Source organism: Somniosus microcephalus, chromosome 9, assembly GCF_052327205.1.
Source record: "Somniosus microcephalus isolate GS21.2 chromosome 9, FLI_Smic_1.0, whole genome shotgun sequence".
Taxonomy (NCBI): Eukaryota; Metazoa; Chordata; class Chondrichthyes; order Squaliformes; family Somniosidae; genus Somniosus; species Somniosus microcephalus.
The window spans coordinates 127,458,333-127,471,928 of record NC_140995.1 but is presented as its reverse complement, the minus strand read 5'-3'; the positions used below and the strand labels follow the sequence as shown (position 1 = coordinate 127,471,928).

The 13,596-nt window shown below is 48.0% G+C and overlaps 1 protein-coding gene across 2 annotated transcripts in view; it reads left to right on the top strand.

Moving 5' to 3' along the window:
• lama2 (laminin, alpha 2) overlaps positions 1-13,596 on the top strand; it is a 600,632-nt gene that overhangs the window by 548,200 nt on the left and 38,836 nt on the right. For both annotated transcript variants that reach the window (XM_085997158.1, XM_085997157.1), the window contains one exon: positions 6,390-6,514. In XM_085997158.1, coding sequence (XP_085853284.1) covers positions 6,390-6,514 — 125 coding nt within the window. The remainder of the gene's footprint in view (positions 1-6,389; positions 6,515-13,596) is intronic.

Sequence of the window (13,596 nt, the reverse complement as noted above, 5' to 3'; positions counted from 1 at the left end):
ACCGCAATTTCAGGGCCTATGTTTCTTACAGAGTTGAGGTGCAGATCAGGCATGATCTAATTAAATGGCGGAGGAGGCCTACTCCTCTTCCAAATGTTCCGATGTATGCTCATGAGTGAAAAAAACACTTCCAGGTGAAACTTCGGCATCTTCAAAGGTATGGCTGACTCATCTTATTTTGTTTGACTTGGTAAGACTTGGGAAGGTCATTAAATGTCTTGCAGCCATGCGAGGATTAGTGGAAGTGGCACTTACTGCTATGGTCACCTCTTACCACTCTGCCTGGTAGTTTCTTTGGATGGCCTCCTCCCCTCCATCTCAAACAGGCCTCTCTCCTCTAACTGATTTAGGCAAGCAGCACTTCTACTGATTCCTCTGAAAATTTAAGGGCTTTGCACCCTACAGGTGAACTTTCAGGCATGTTTTCCTAATTAGTCATTCTGCTTGCTAAAATAGTTGGTAAACATGCCTGACCCTTTAAGCTGCTCAGGTGTTTAAACCATTTCACAAACCCCAGTGATGAGCTTTTATTTGGAGGCAGGAATACTGCTGGGGCCTGTCTTTCTTTGCAAGTCTTCCTTTCATTTCTCAAATTAAGTTTATCCCAGAACATTTGCTTATACTGCTGCAGGAAAATATTAGCTTATGGATCAGCTAGATGCGGTTTACACATCACTCCACATCCAGTCAGAAAATCTGGCCCCGATTTTCTCCCAGCCGTCGGGCGGGTTTTCAGGCGGGCGGGGGCTGAAAATTGCAGAAATAGGGGGTTGCGACCCCCCCCGCCCGATTCCCGCCCCGCCCGACTTTCGCCCCCGTGTTTCAGCGCGACCCGACTCAGTCCCGCTCGCCGCAGGCGGGAATGGTCGGCAGGAGCCTAATGATCAATTATTGGCATGTTTAATCCTATTTTCAGGGGCCCTTGCAATTTTCAGCCTTTCCCCACGTAAAACATGCCTGGTGGGAACACCGCTGATGAAACCTGGCGTGAACACAGTTGGCTTGCTTGCTTTCAGCTGTAGGTCAATCAGGACTGAAGAGATTTAATCAGACAGCATTTGCAGGCTGCAGGACCTTGTTGCTGAAGGCTTGGGGCAACTTGTTGAAGGCTTAGGCACAGCTGTGGAAGGTTGGAGCCTCACACACTTCTCCAGTGTGAGCTCCTGGGAAGCCCCTCTCACCACCCTAACTCAGCGCCTCCTCAACGGAGGCATCTGTCAGAAGCATGGGAGGCCTTTTGTTCCTTCCCTTCCTGGCATTAGAGTGTAAGGGGGGGCATCTTTCAACTGGTTTATGGTCATTTAGCTGGCCAGCAGCCTTTGCCTCTGAGCTCTGACCAATTCCAACCTTTTACCTGGTTTATGGTAATTCACCTGGCCAGCAGCCTTTTGCTGCTGCACTCTAAACCAATTTACAAACAGCGGTTTCGAATCGCTACCCCTCCTTCAGTTCTGAGTGGAGGAACTTATAATTAATGATATTAAAATGGACAAGTGGTTTGGATGAGAGAAACAAGTTTTATTACCTAAATAAACTACAATCCAAAGAATAGGGCAGCACGGTGGCATAGTGGTTAGCACTGTTGCCTCACAGCGCCAGGGACCCGGGTTCGAATCCGGCCTCGGGCGACTGTCTGTGTGGAGTTTGCACATTCTCCCCGTGTTTGCGTGGGTTTCCTCCGGGTGCTCCGGTTTCCTCCCACAGTCCAAAGATGTGCAGGTTAGGTTGATTGGCTATGATAAATTGACCCTTAGTGTTAGGGGGATTAAATACGTGGGGATAGGGTGGGATATGTGTTGGTGTAGGGGTTACGGGGATCGGGTGGGATATGTGTCGGTGCAGGCTCGATGGGCCGAAATGGCCTCTATCTGCACTGTGGGGTTTCTGTGTGACTCTGTGTGGAATAAACTATACCACACGAACACAGTAATTACAGTAAAACTATATAACAGGGGGTTGCAGACAGCGAAAACGAGGGATAAAATGACTCCAATGTTATTTAAACAATCTTAGCAATTACCCTCAAATCACCACCCCCTAACTCCTGCTAGGTTACCTTGCCGAGGAGTCAGAACACCCTGCTCACCTGTGGTCCAGCGAAGTAAAGAGAGAGATAGCTTCTCAGCAGCTATCTTTTATACCTGGTGAGGTCCTGCCGTTCTGCCCTGCAAGGGCTGTGTGCAAAATTCCCCGCCCAAAGGGTCCAATACACAAGAGAAAGCTGTGATTGGCTAACTCAGAGTGGTTGGACTGGGTTAATGTGTCTTCTGGAGCTCCCTGGGCTGAAACAAAAGGGAAATACAACTGCTCGGTGATTTAGACCCATTCAATTCTTAAACGGATCCCATTCAAGATACAAAAGTCTCTTCTGCAGTTTAGATGTATCCACTCGATATACAAACAAATGCTAATAGCATTCAATTGTTTTGTAAACAAAGCATTGTCCTGTGGTAACGTTTTGTAAACAGGCATCGATTGTCCTGCTGCTGGGGGGGTGGGGACACCCCTTTGATTGGCTCCATTGAACCTTACTTCCAGACACAGAAAGCTGCCCTTTGTCTTCGGCCATGTGGTATGACAGCCATTTTTATCCCTGGAAATTTAAAAGCACAATGCCCAGGGATTCTTTAATCAAAAAAATTAATCTTCAGAACTGTAAATTATTGCAAATTCTTATAAGAGAATCTCCAACAGCAGAGGAGGCTGGAGCAACTCCAGCAACAGCAGCACCAGCAACAACAGCAGCACCAGCAGGAGCGACAGGCTGCGGATCAGCCACCTGGGGCAGCACAGGCCAGAAGGGGCCAGCGCATGGAAGGCCGTTGGCGCAGGAGATACCCCTCAAGCAGGGTCTACGGACACAGGGTCAGCTGCCTCAACATGACTGAGCAGCAGTGCCAGAGGCGGCTCTGACTTTCGCGAGAGATTGTGACTGACATCTGCGCAATGCTGCAGCAGGACCTGGAGCCCAGAGCACCAGGTCCACACTACTTACCAGTGGCCATCAAAGTCACCACCGCACTTAACTTTTATGCCTCAGGCTCCTTCCAGGGATCAGCAGCAGACATCAGCGGCATCTCCCAGGTGGCCACACACACTTGCATCATGCAGGTAACCGATGCCCTCTTTGCCCTCGCGCACAATCACATCCATTTCACCAGGGATCGCGCAAGTGTGAGGGTGCGAGCACTTGGATTAGCTCAGCTGGCAGACTTTCCAAGGGTACAGGGCGTAATTGACTGCACACATGTGGCCCTTAGGGCACCCCACCGCAATCCAGGAGTTTTTGTCAACCGCAAGGGCTTCCACTCCCTTAACGTTCAGCTGGTATGTGACCACAAGAAGGTGATTTTGCATGTTTGTGCCAGGCACCCTGGCAGCTGCCATGACTCCTTCATACTGCGCCAGTCTACTGTGCCTCCGCTATTCAGTCCGCCAAATGAACTTCAAGGATGGCTACTTGGAGACAAGGGATATCCCCTGCGCTCTTGGCTAATGACGCCGTTGAGGAGACCAGCCAGCGAAGCTGAGGAGCGCTACAACTCCAGCCACATTACCGCCAGATGCATTATCGAGCAAACCATCGGATTGCTGAAGATGCGCTTCAGATGCCTCAATAGATCAAGTGGAGCCCTACAGTACTCATCAGCCAGGGTCACCAAAATCATCGTGGTATGCTGTGTGCTTCACAACATGGCACAGCGTCGTGGCTTGCCGATTCCGCAGGACAAAGAGGCTCCTCACAGAGGCGCCTCGGATGAGGATGATGCTGAGGATAATGCTGAGGAGGACGGAAATGAGCATCCTGCAGAGGCCCGCCAACCAGCGGCTCCAGTGCACGAGAGCATTGCTGGGCGGAATGCAAGGAACGCACTCATCCTGGGCAGATTTGCGTAGCCTGGTACATCAAACACGGCAGCCTCACTGCTTCTTAACTGACCATGGACAGTGGGCCATGCCTACACATTCCTACCTATTTGACCAGCTTGCTGACATCTGCAAGTTATCCTAAGGCCTCTATGTGATATCCCCATTCGCCAAATGACAGATGCCATAACTGCAGCAGTTGCCACCAGATTTTTTATGTACAGGAAAATGATGGCATTAAAACTATTTACAAGACTTCTCACCCAAGTGACTACCATTAGTGGTGCTTTATTTTTCTCTTACGCGTGCTCCTACGTAGTGGTACCCCTGTGGCTTCAGCAGATGTGGAGGCCCCTTGCTCACTTTCCTGCTGTGCCTGTCTCGACACCTTTGGCGGGTGTCCTCTGGGGTGGCGAGCCTGTGAGGGCTCGCCAGCAGTCTGCTGCTCATGCGGCTGTGCAGGGCTTGAGACTCCTATCTCACTGGGGTGTGGACTCCGGCGGGGCTCTGACCGAGGGCTCTGAAGTGGCATGGAAGTGTGAGCGCGTGGAGAGGAGCCCCCACTTCCTTGAGGTGTGCCAACAACCTCCCTCTCATGGGTCAGCTCCCCCTCAGCGCCTGCAAGTGGCTGGAGAGCACCTTGTTGCACATCAGGGGGGCCATGGGGACCCGCCTCAGCACTGGAAGTCCTGCTCAGAGGGACTTTCATGAAGGTCTGGTTTCGGTGCTCAATAGATGCCCATCGCTCCTCAAGAGATGCCATTCTATTCAGAGCACTCACCATGTTTTTGTCACCCTGGCTGCAGCCCTCCTCTCCTCGGCTGCAGCCCTCCTCTCCTCGGCAGTAGCCAGCCTTACCACGGAGGTTGCCAACCTTTCCGTGGTGATGCTTTCATGCGCCAATGACTCCAATAAGGCTCTGCTCATGCTCGCCATGGACTCCTCCATTCGCTCCACACTCGCAGCGACCCTGGAGACAAAACCTGCCCTCCGACGAGGACTCTCCACTGCTGTCCCTGTCTCCACACTCTGCTGATGCTCACTTGTGAGCTGTGATACACCAGGTGACAACACTACTCTATGTGCCGAAGGTCCCACCGAGGTGTGAGTGTCTGCGCTGGTGCTGGGTGTGCTTACTTCTGCTGACGCTGCGCCCTCAGAGGCTGGAGCTTCCTCTGAGGAGTCTGGCTGCAAAGACTCTTCCTCCTCGGCAGTGACAATGGTGGCTCTGGATGGTCCTGTGTGGGAGTAAAGGAAAGAGTTAGAGATGTGATGCCAAGGTTACTTGCACATTGGATTTGGCATATGCTCATAAGTCCAAATGATGTGGCTTCAGAATCATATCAGCAACTCATGCTAGTGTCAATGAGAGAGATGGGGAACTATTCTGTCACCAGCTTGCGGGCTTGCTCCTGTCTCTCCTGCCCCAGCATCCACAGGCACGTCAGCCCCAGCAATCTCGATCGCAGCTTCCTCCCAGGGGCTCAGGTGGGCGATTGAGGGTGGTCCTCCTCCAGTCATTGCACGCTCTCGTCTTTTGTGAGCTCTCTTTTCCTGCAATGAAAGAGACAAGTGGAGTTTGAGTGAGAGTGCAGAAGTGAGTGTAGAGATTGCATAGCATAGATACTTAGAAGGAGACAAAGATGTTGTGAGGCTGCAAGACCAAGGGCCCTCCCTGTGTGTTGTCAGTTGTGTTCCAAGCATCAGAGTGAGAGGCAGTGTGAGGGCTGCATGGTGGAATAGGTCTGTGAATGTGAGCATAGAGAGATTCGGAATGGGTAAGGGTGCATGGATGTGAGTGTGAAGTGGGATGTGGAGGAAGAGATTGCTGAAGCTGAGTGCTGTTGGGGAAAGGCAATGGGGATCAGGTTGAGGGTGATGGAAACTTCGTACTTACTTTCCCTGTGCGGTGAAGGTCATGGAAGCGCTTCCTGCACTGCATCCAGGTACGACGGGTGACTCCCAGAGAGTTGATCTCTGCAGCCACCTCCATCCAGGCAGCCCTGGTCTCTTTGGGAGGCCTCTTCCTCCCCGAGTGAGGGTAGAGGACCTCCCTGTGGGCCCTTACCCCATCCACCAATGTCTGCAGTGACGTCTCGTTGAATTTGGCTGCAGTTCGGCCTCTGCCGCTGGCAGCACCTGGTGCAGGCTCCTCTGCCATTGTGCAAGACTGGTTGAGAAGCCTGCAGAGGGTGAGAAGCTTGCTGGACACTTTAAAAGCACCACGAATGATGACATCATACTGTGGGGCTTTCTGACTAGAAATGGACAATTAGCAAAGGTGCCCACATGCTGGAACTTAATTGGCCACTTGAGGGACAATTGCGTGCAGCTGGCTGACCTATTTTTTTTCGGGTCGGAACCCGACATTCGGGGAACCCGAAAATTTCCCGCACGATCCAGAAAATCGGGCCCTCTGTTTGTGACTGGAAACACAGTTTACAGCCTGGCAAAAAAAAACAGGTGATAAAATCGATTGTATCAGTATTGTAATTATAGTTTTTTTTCTTAAATATTTTAAGAAATCAGATGTAGTCAAAACAACCACTTTCTCTGGCTGTATGGGAGAAACTTCCTTGGATCGTAAACCTATTGGATTGTGGAATTACAGAGACAGACAGGGAGAGTGCAAAGGCTGTGTTGTGAGGTATGTACTCCTACCTTTCTTAAGTAAAGGTTCACGTCCCAGGGCAACTATCACCTAAATCTATTTCATTTTGAAAATGTCAGGATAAAAAAGGGACAATTTTCTGACTGCATTCCTGGTGAGGGGCCTCACCCACCAGAAGAACATATCAGAAATTCAGGCACATATTTTTCAAACTATTAATTCACGTTTGAATTTCTGATATGCATTCCAGGTGGGCAAAACTTCCTGCCAGGAGCACAAAGTTGTAAAGTTACTACAAAGAAGTGATTCCACTCTCCCAGTGGAGAACCTGTGTTTGCTTTGAGCACGACTACAATTGTAGCCCCATTTTCCGACTGCTCCAAAGAGGCCATCCGCCCCACGGTTTCTGTGCCGGCTCTGTGAAAGAGCTATCCAATTTATCCCACACCCCTGCTCTTTCCCCATAGCCCTGCAAATTTTTCCTTTCCAAGTATATATCCAATTCCCTTTTGAAAGGTATTTTTGAATTTACTTCAACCACCCATTCAGGCAGTGCATTCCAGCACATAACAACTCACTGCGCCAAAACATTTCTTCCCATCTCCTCTCTGGTTCTTTTGCCAATTACCATAAATCTGTGTCCTCTGGTTACCGACCCTTCTGCCAGTGGAAACAGTTTCTCCTTATTTACTCTATCATAACCCCACATAATTTTGAACACCTCAATTAAATGTCCTCTTAACCTCCTCTGCTCTAAGGAGAACAATCCCAGCTTCTCTGCTCTCTCCACATAATTGAAGTCCCTCATCCCTAGTATCATTCTGGTAAACCCGTCTGCACCCTCGCCAAGGCCTTTATATCCTTCCTGAAGTGTGGTGCCCAGAATTGGCTAAAAGACTCCAGCTGAGGCCTAACCAACAATTTATAAAATAGAAACAGAAAATGCTGGAAATACTCAGCAGGTCAGGCAGCATCTGTGGAGAGAGAAACAGAGTTAGCATTTCAGATCGATGACCCTTCGTCAGAACTGGAAAAAGTTGGAGATGGAACAGGTTTTTAAGCAAGTGTAGGGGCAGGGAAAGGGGAAGGGGAGGAAAGAACAAAAGGGAAGGTCTGTGATAGGATGGAAGGCAGGAGAGATTAAGAGACAAAAGGGATGATGGTGCAAGGCAAAAGGAGATGGTAATAGGACAAATTAAGAAACAAAAAGATGACTCTAGATGAAGTGTAACTGGCAATGGCAGAATGATTGACAGCTGCCATGTGAGAGAGAGGAAAAAAACAGAGGAAAAAAAGATAGGGGCCGAGGTTATGGTCTGAAATTGTTGAACTCGATGTTGAGTCCTGAAGGCTGTAAAGTTCCTAATCGAAAGATGAGTTGCTGTTCCTCGAGCTTACGTCGAGCTTCATTGGAACAGTGTAAAATGCCGAGGACAGAGAGGTCAGAGTGGGAGTGGAGCGGAGAATAGAAGATAGGAGCAGGAGTAGGCCATTCGGCCCCTCTAGCCTGCTCCGCCATTCAATGCGATCATGGCTGATCATCCAAGTTCAGTACCCGGTCACTGCTTTCTCTCCATACCCCTTGATCCCTTTAGCCTTAAGAAATATATCCAACTCCTTCTTGAATATATTTAATGAATTGGTCTCTACTGCCTTCTGTGGTAGAGAATTCCACAGGTTCACCACTCTCTGGGTGAAGAAATTCTTCCTTATTTCTGTCCTAAAAGGCCTACCCCTTATCCTTAGACTGTGAGCCCTGGTTCTGGATTCCTCAACCATCGGGAACATCCTCCCTGCATCTAGTCTGTCCAGTCCAGCCAGAATTTTATAAGTTTCAATGAGATCCCCTCTCATTCTTCTAAACTCCAGCGAGTACAAGCCCAATCGACCCAATCTCTCCTCATACGTCATTCCTGCCATCCCAGGTATCAGCCTGGTGAATCTTCGCTGAACTCCTTCCATGGCAAGAATATCCTTCCTCAGATAAGGCGACCAAAACTGCACACAATACTCAAGATGTGGTCTCACCAAGGCCCTGTACAACTGCAGCAAGACATCCTTGTTCTTGTACTCAAACCCTCTCGCTACGAAGGCCAACATACCATTTGCCTTCTTAACCGCCTGCTGCACCTGCATGCTTACCTTCTGCGACTGGTGCACAAGGACACCCAGGTCTCGTTGCACTTCCCCTTCTCCCAATCTATTGCCATTCAGATAATAATCTGCCTTCCTGTTTTTGACACCAAACTGGATAACCTCACATTTATCCACGTTATATTGCATCTGCCATGCTACTGCCCAATCAGCCAACCTGTCCAAATCATCCTGTAGTTTCTCGGCATCCTCCTCACAGCACACACGCCCACCCAGCTTTGTGTCGTTTGCAAATTTGGAGATATTACCTCTAGTTCTCTTGTCTAGATCATTAATATATATTGTGAATAGCTGGGGTCCAAGGACCGATCCCTGCGGTACCCCACTAGTCACTGCCTGCCACTCGGAAAAAGACCCGTTTGTTCCAACTCTTTGCTTTCTATCTGCGAACCAGTTCTCTATCCAAGTCAATACCTTGCCCTCAATCCCATGTGCCTTAACTTTACACGCTAATCTCTTATGTGGGACCTTATCGAAAGCCTTCTGAAAGTCCAAATACACCACATCCACTGGTTCTCCCTTATCTATTTTACTAGTTACATCCTCAAAAAATTCCAGTAGATTAGTCAAGCACGATTTACCTTTTGTAAATCCATGCTGACTTTGTCCGACCCTGTCACTGTTTTCCAAGTGCTCTGCTGTTACATCTTTTATAATGGACTCTACCATTTTCCCCACTACCGATGTCAGGCTTACCGGTCTGTAATTCCCCATTTTCTCTCTACCACCTTTTTTGAATAGTGGGGATTCCATCGAATGTTGGAAGATGATCAGCAATGCATCTACTATTTCTAGGGCCACTTCCTTAAGTACCCTAGGATGTAGATTATCAGGCCCTGGGGATTTATCGGCCTTCAAACCCATCAATTTCCCTAACACCATTTCCCTACAAATACTGATTTCTCTCAGTTCCTCCCTTTCATCAGACCCTATGTTCCCCGACATTTCTGGGAGGTTATTTGTGTCCTCCTTTGTGAAGACAGAACCAAAACATGTATTTAATTTGTCAGCCGTTTCTTTGTTCCCCATTATAAATTCCCCTGATTCTGACTGCAAGGGACCTATGCTTGACTTCACCAATCTTTTTCTCTTCACATATCTATAAAAGCTTTTACAGTCAGTTTTTATGTTACCTGAAAGCTTACTCTCATATTCTATTTTCCCTTTCTTAATTAATCCCTTTGTCCTCCTTTGTTGAATCCTAAACTGCTCCCAATCCTCTGGATTACTGCTTTTTTTGGCCACTTTATATGTCCTCTCCTTGGATCTTATGCTATCCCTAATTTCCCTCGTTAGCCACGGTTGAGTCACCTTTTTTGTTTTATTTTTATGCCAAACTGGGATGAACAAATTCTGTAGTTCATCCATGCGGTCTTTGAATGTTTGCCATTGCCTATCCACCTTAACCCTTTGAATGACATTCCCCAATCAATCCTACCCAATTCGCGCCTCAGACCATCATTGTTTGCTTTATTTAAATTCAGGACCCGAGTCTCTGAGTCAACTACTTCATTCTCCATCTTAATGAAGAATTCGATCATTAAAGTGACAGGCGACCGGAAGCTCAGGGTCACCCTTACGGACTGAATGGAGGTGTTCCGCAAAGCAGTCACCCAATCTGCGTTTGGTCTCCCCAATGTAGAGGAGACTGCATCGTGAGCAGCGAATACAGTATACTAGATTGCAAGAAGTACAAATAAATCGCTGTTTCACCTGGAAGGAGTGCTTGGAGCCCTGGACAGTGAATCATAGAATCATAGAAAGTTACAGCATGGAAGGAGGCCATTTCGGTTCATCATGTCCTCACCGGCCAACAAAGAGCTATCCAGCCTAATCCCACTTCCCAACTCTTGCTCCGTAGCCCTACAGGTTACAGCATCCCAAGTGCACATCCAAGTACTTTTAAGACGTGGTTAGGGTTTCTGCCTCTACCACCCTTTCAGGCAGTGAGTTCCAGACCCCACAACCCTCTGGGTGAAGAAATTTTCCCTCAAATTCCCTCTAAACCTTTCACCAATTACTTTAAATCTGTGCCCCCTGGTTTTTGACCGCTCTGCTAATGGAAATAGCTATCCACTTTATCTAGGCCCCTCATAATTTTATACACCTCAATAATGTCTCCCCTCAGCCTCCCCTGATCCAAGGAAAACAAACCCAGGCTATCCAGTCTTTCCTCATAGCTAAGATTCTCTACTCCCGGCAACATCTTCGTAAATCTCCTCTGTACCCTCTCTAATGCAATCACATCTTTCCTGTAATGTGGTGACCAGAACTGCACGCAGTACTCTAGCTGAGGCCTAACTAGTGTTTTATACAGTTGAAGCATAACCCCCCTGCTCTTGTATTCTATGCCATGGCTAATAAAGGCAAGCATTCCGTATGCCTTCTTAACCACCTTACCTACCTGTCCTGCTACCTTCAGGGATCTGTGGACATGCACTCTAAGGTCCCTTTGTTCCTCTACATTACTCAGTGTCCTACCATTTAATGTGTATTCCCTTTCCTTGTTAGCCCTCCCCAAATGCATTACCTCACACTTCTCTGGATTGAATTCCATTTGCCACTGTTCTGCCCACCTGACCAATTTATTGATATCTTCCTGCAGTCTACAGCTTCCTTCTTCAGTATCAACCACACAGCTGATTTTAGTATCATCTGCAAACTCCTTAATCATACCCTCTATATTCAAGTCTGGATCATTGATATATACCACAAAAAGCAAGGGACCTAGTACTGAGCCCTGCGGAACCCCACTGGAAACAGCCTTCCAGCCACAAAAACAGCCATCAACCATTACCCTCTGCTTCCTGCCTCCGAGCCAGTTTTGAATCCAACTTGACACTTTGCCCTGGATCCCATGGGCTTTTAACTTCGTGACCAGTCTGCTTTGTGGAACCTTATCAAAAGCCTTGCTAAATTCCATATACATTTCATCAAACGCACTACCCTCATCTACCCTCCTTGTTACCTTCTCAAAAAATTCAATCAAGTTTGTCAGACACGACCTTCCCTTAACAAATCCGTGCTGACTATCCTTGATTAATCCGTGTCTTTCTAAATGAAGATTTATCCTGTCCTTCAGAATTCTTCCCAATAATTTTCCCACCACCGAGGTTAGGCTGACTGGCCTGTAATTACTCGGTCTATCCTTTTCTCCCTTTTTAAACAAGGGTACCACATTAGCAGTCCTCCAGTCCTCCGGCACCACACCTGAAGCCAGAAAGGATTGGAAAATGATGGTCAGGGCCTCTGCTATTTCCTCTTTTGCTTCGCTTAACAGCCTGGGATGCATCTCATCCGGGCCTGGGGATTTATCCACTTTTAAAGCTGCTAACCCCCTTAATACTTCCTCTTTCACTATGTTTATTTCATCTAATATTTCACACTCCTCCTCCCTGATAGCAATGTCTGCTTCGCCCCTCTCCTTTGTGAAAACAGACACAAAGTATTCACTAAGAACCCTACCAACATCTCCCGCCTCCACACACAGATTACCCTCATGATCTCTAATAGGCCCTACCCTTTCTTTAGTTATCCTCTTACTTTTAATATATTTATAAAACATCTTTGGGTTTTACTTGCCAAGAATTTTTCATGCTCTCTCTTTGCTTTCCTAATATCCTTTTTAATTGCACCCCTGCACTTTCTGTACTCCTCTAAAGATTCTGGAGTATTTAGCCCTCAGTATCTGTCATACACCTCCCTTTTTTTCTTTATCCTACCCTGTATGTCCCTAGACATCCAGGGGGCTCTAGATTTGTTAGCCCCACCTTTTTTCTTTAAAGACACATATTTGGTCTGAACCCTCCGGATCTCCTCCAGTGGGAAGGGAGGAGGTAGAAGGGCATGTGTTGCATCTCCTGCGCTTGCACGTGAAGGTACCGGGCGAAGGGGAAGGGATGTTGGGGGTGATAGGGGAGTGGACCAGGGTGTCGCGGAGGGAGTGGCCCTTTTGGAATACTGAAAGGGGAGGTGAGGGGAAGTTGTGTTTGGTGGTGGGATCACGCTGGAGGTGGCAGAAATGGTGGAGGATGATCCGTTGAGTGTGCAGGCTGGTGGGGTAAAAGGTGAGGACAAGGGGAACCCTATCTTGGTTCCTGGAGGGAGGGGAAGAGCTGAGAGCAGAAGTGTGGGAAAGGGAACGGACACGGTCAAGGGCCGTGTCAACCACAGTAGTGGAGAATCCTCAGTTGAGGAAAAAGGAAGACATGTCAGATCACTAAAATGGAAGGTGGCATTGTCAGAGCAGATGCGGCGGAGATGGACAAACTGGGAGAATGGAATAGAGTCCTTACAGGAAGCGGGGTGGTAGGAAGCGTAGTCCAGGTAGCTGTGGGAGTCAGTGGGCTTATAGTGAATGTTTGTCAATAGCCTATCCCCAGAGATGGAGACAGAGAAGTTGAGGAAGGGAAGGGAAGAGTCGGAGATGGACCATGTGGAGGTGAGGGAAGGGTGGAAATTGGAAGCAAAGTGAATGAAATTTTCTCGTTCAGGGCGAGAGCAGGAAACAGCACCGATACAGTCATCAGTGTACCAGAAAAAGAGGTGAGGGAGGGAACCTGAGTAGGACTGGAGCAAAGAATGTTCCACATATACCACGAAAAGGCAGGCATAGCTAGGACTCATAGCAACACCTTTAATTTGGAGGAAGTGAGTGGAGGCAAAGGAGAAGTTGTTCAATGTGAGAACAAGTTCAGCCAGGCGGAAGAAGGTGGTACCCTGCCCCTACACTTGCTTAAAAACCTGTTCCATCTCCAACTTTTTCCAGTTCTGATGAAGGGTCATCGACTTGAAACGTTAACTCTGTTTCTCTCTCCACAGATGCTGCCTGATCTGAGTATTTCCAGCATTTTTTATTCTTATTTTAGATTTCCAACATCCACAGTATTTTGCTTTTGTATTAATGATTTATAAAGGTTTAGCATAACTTCCTTGCTTTTGTAATCTATCCTCTCCTATCATCT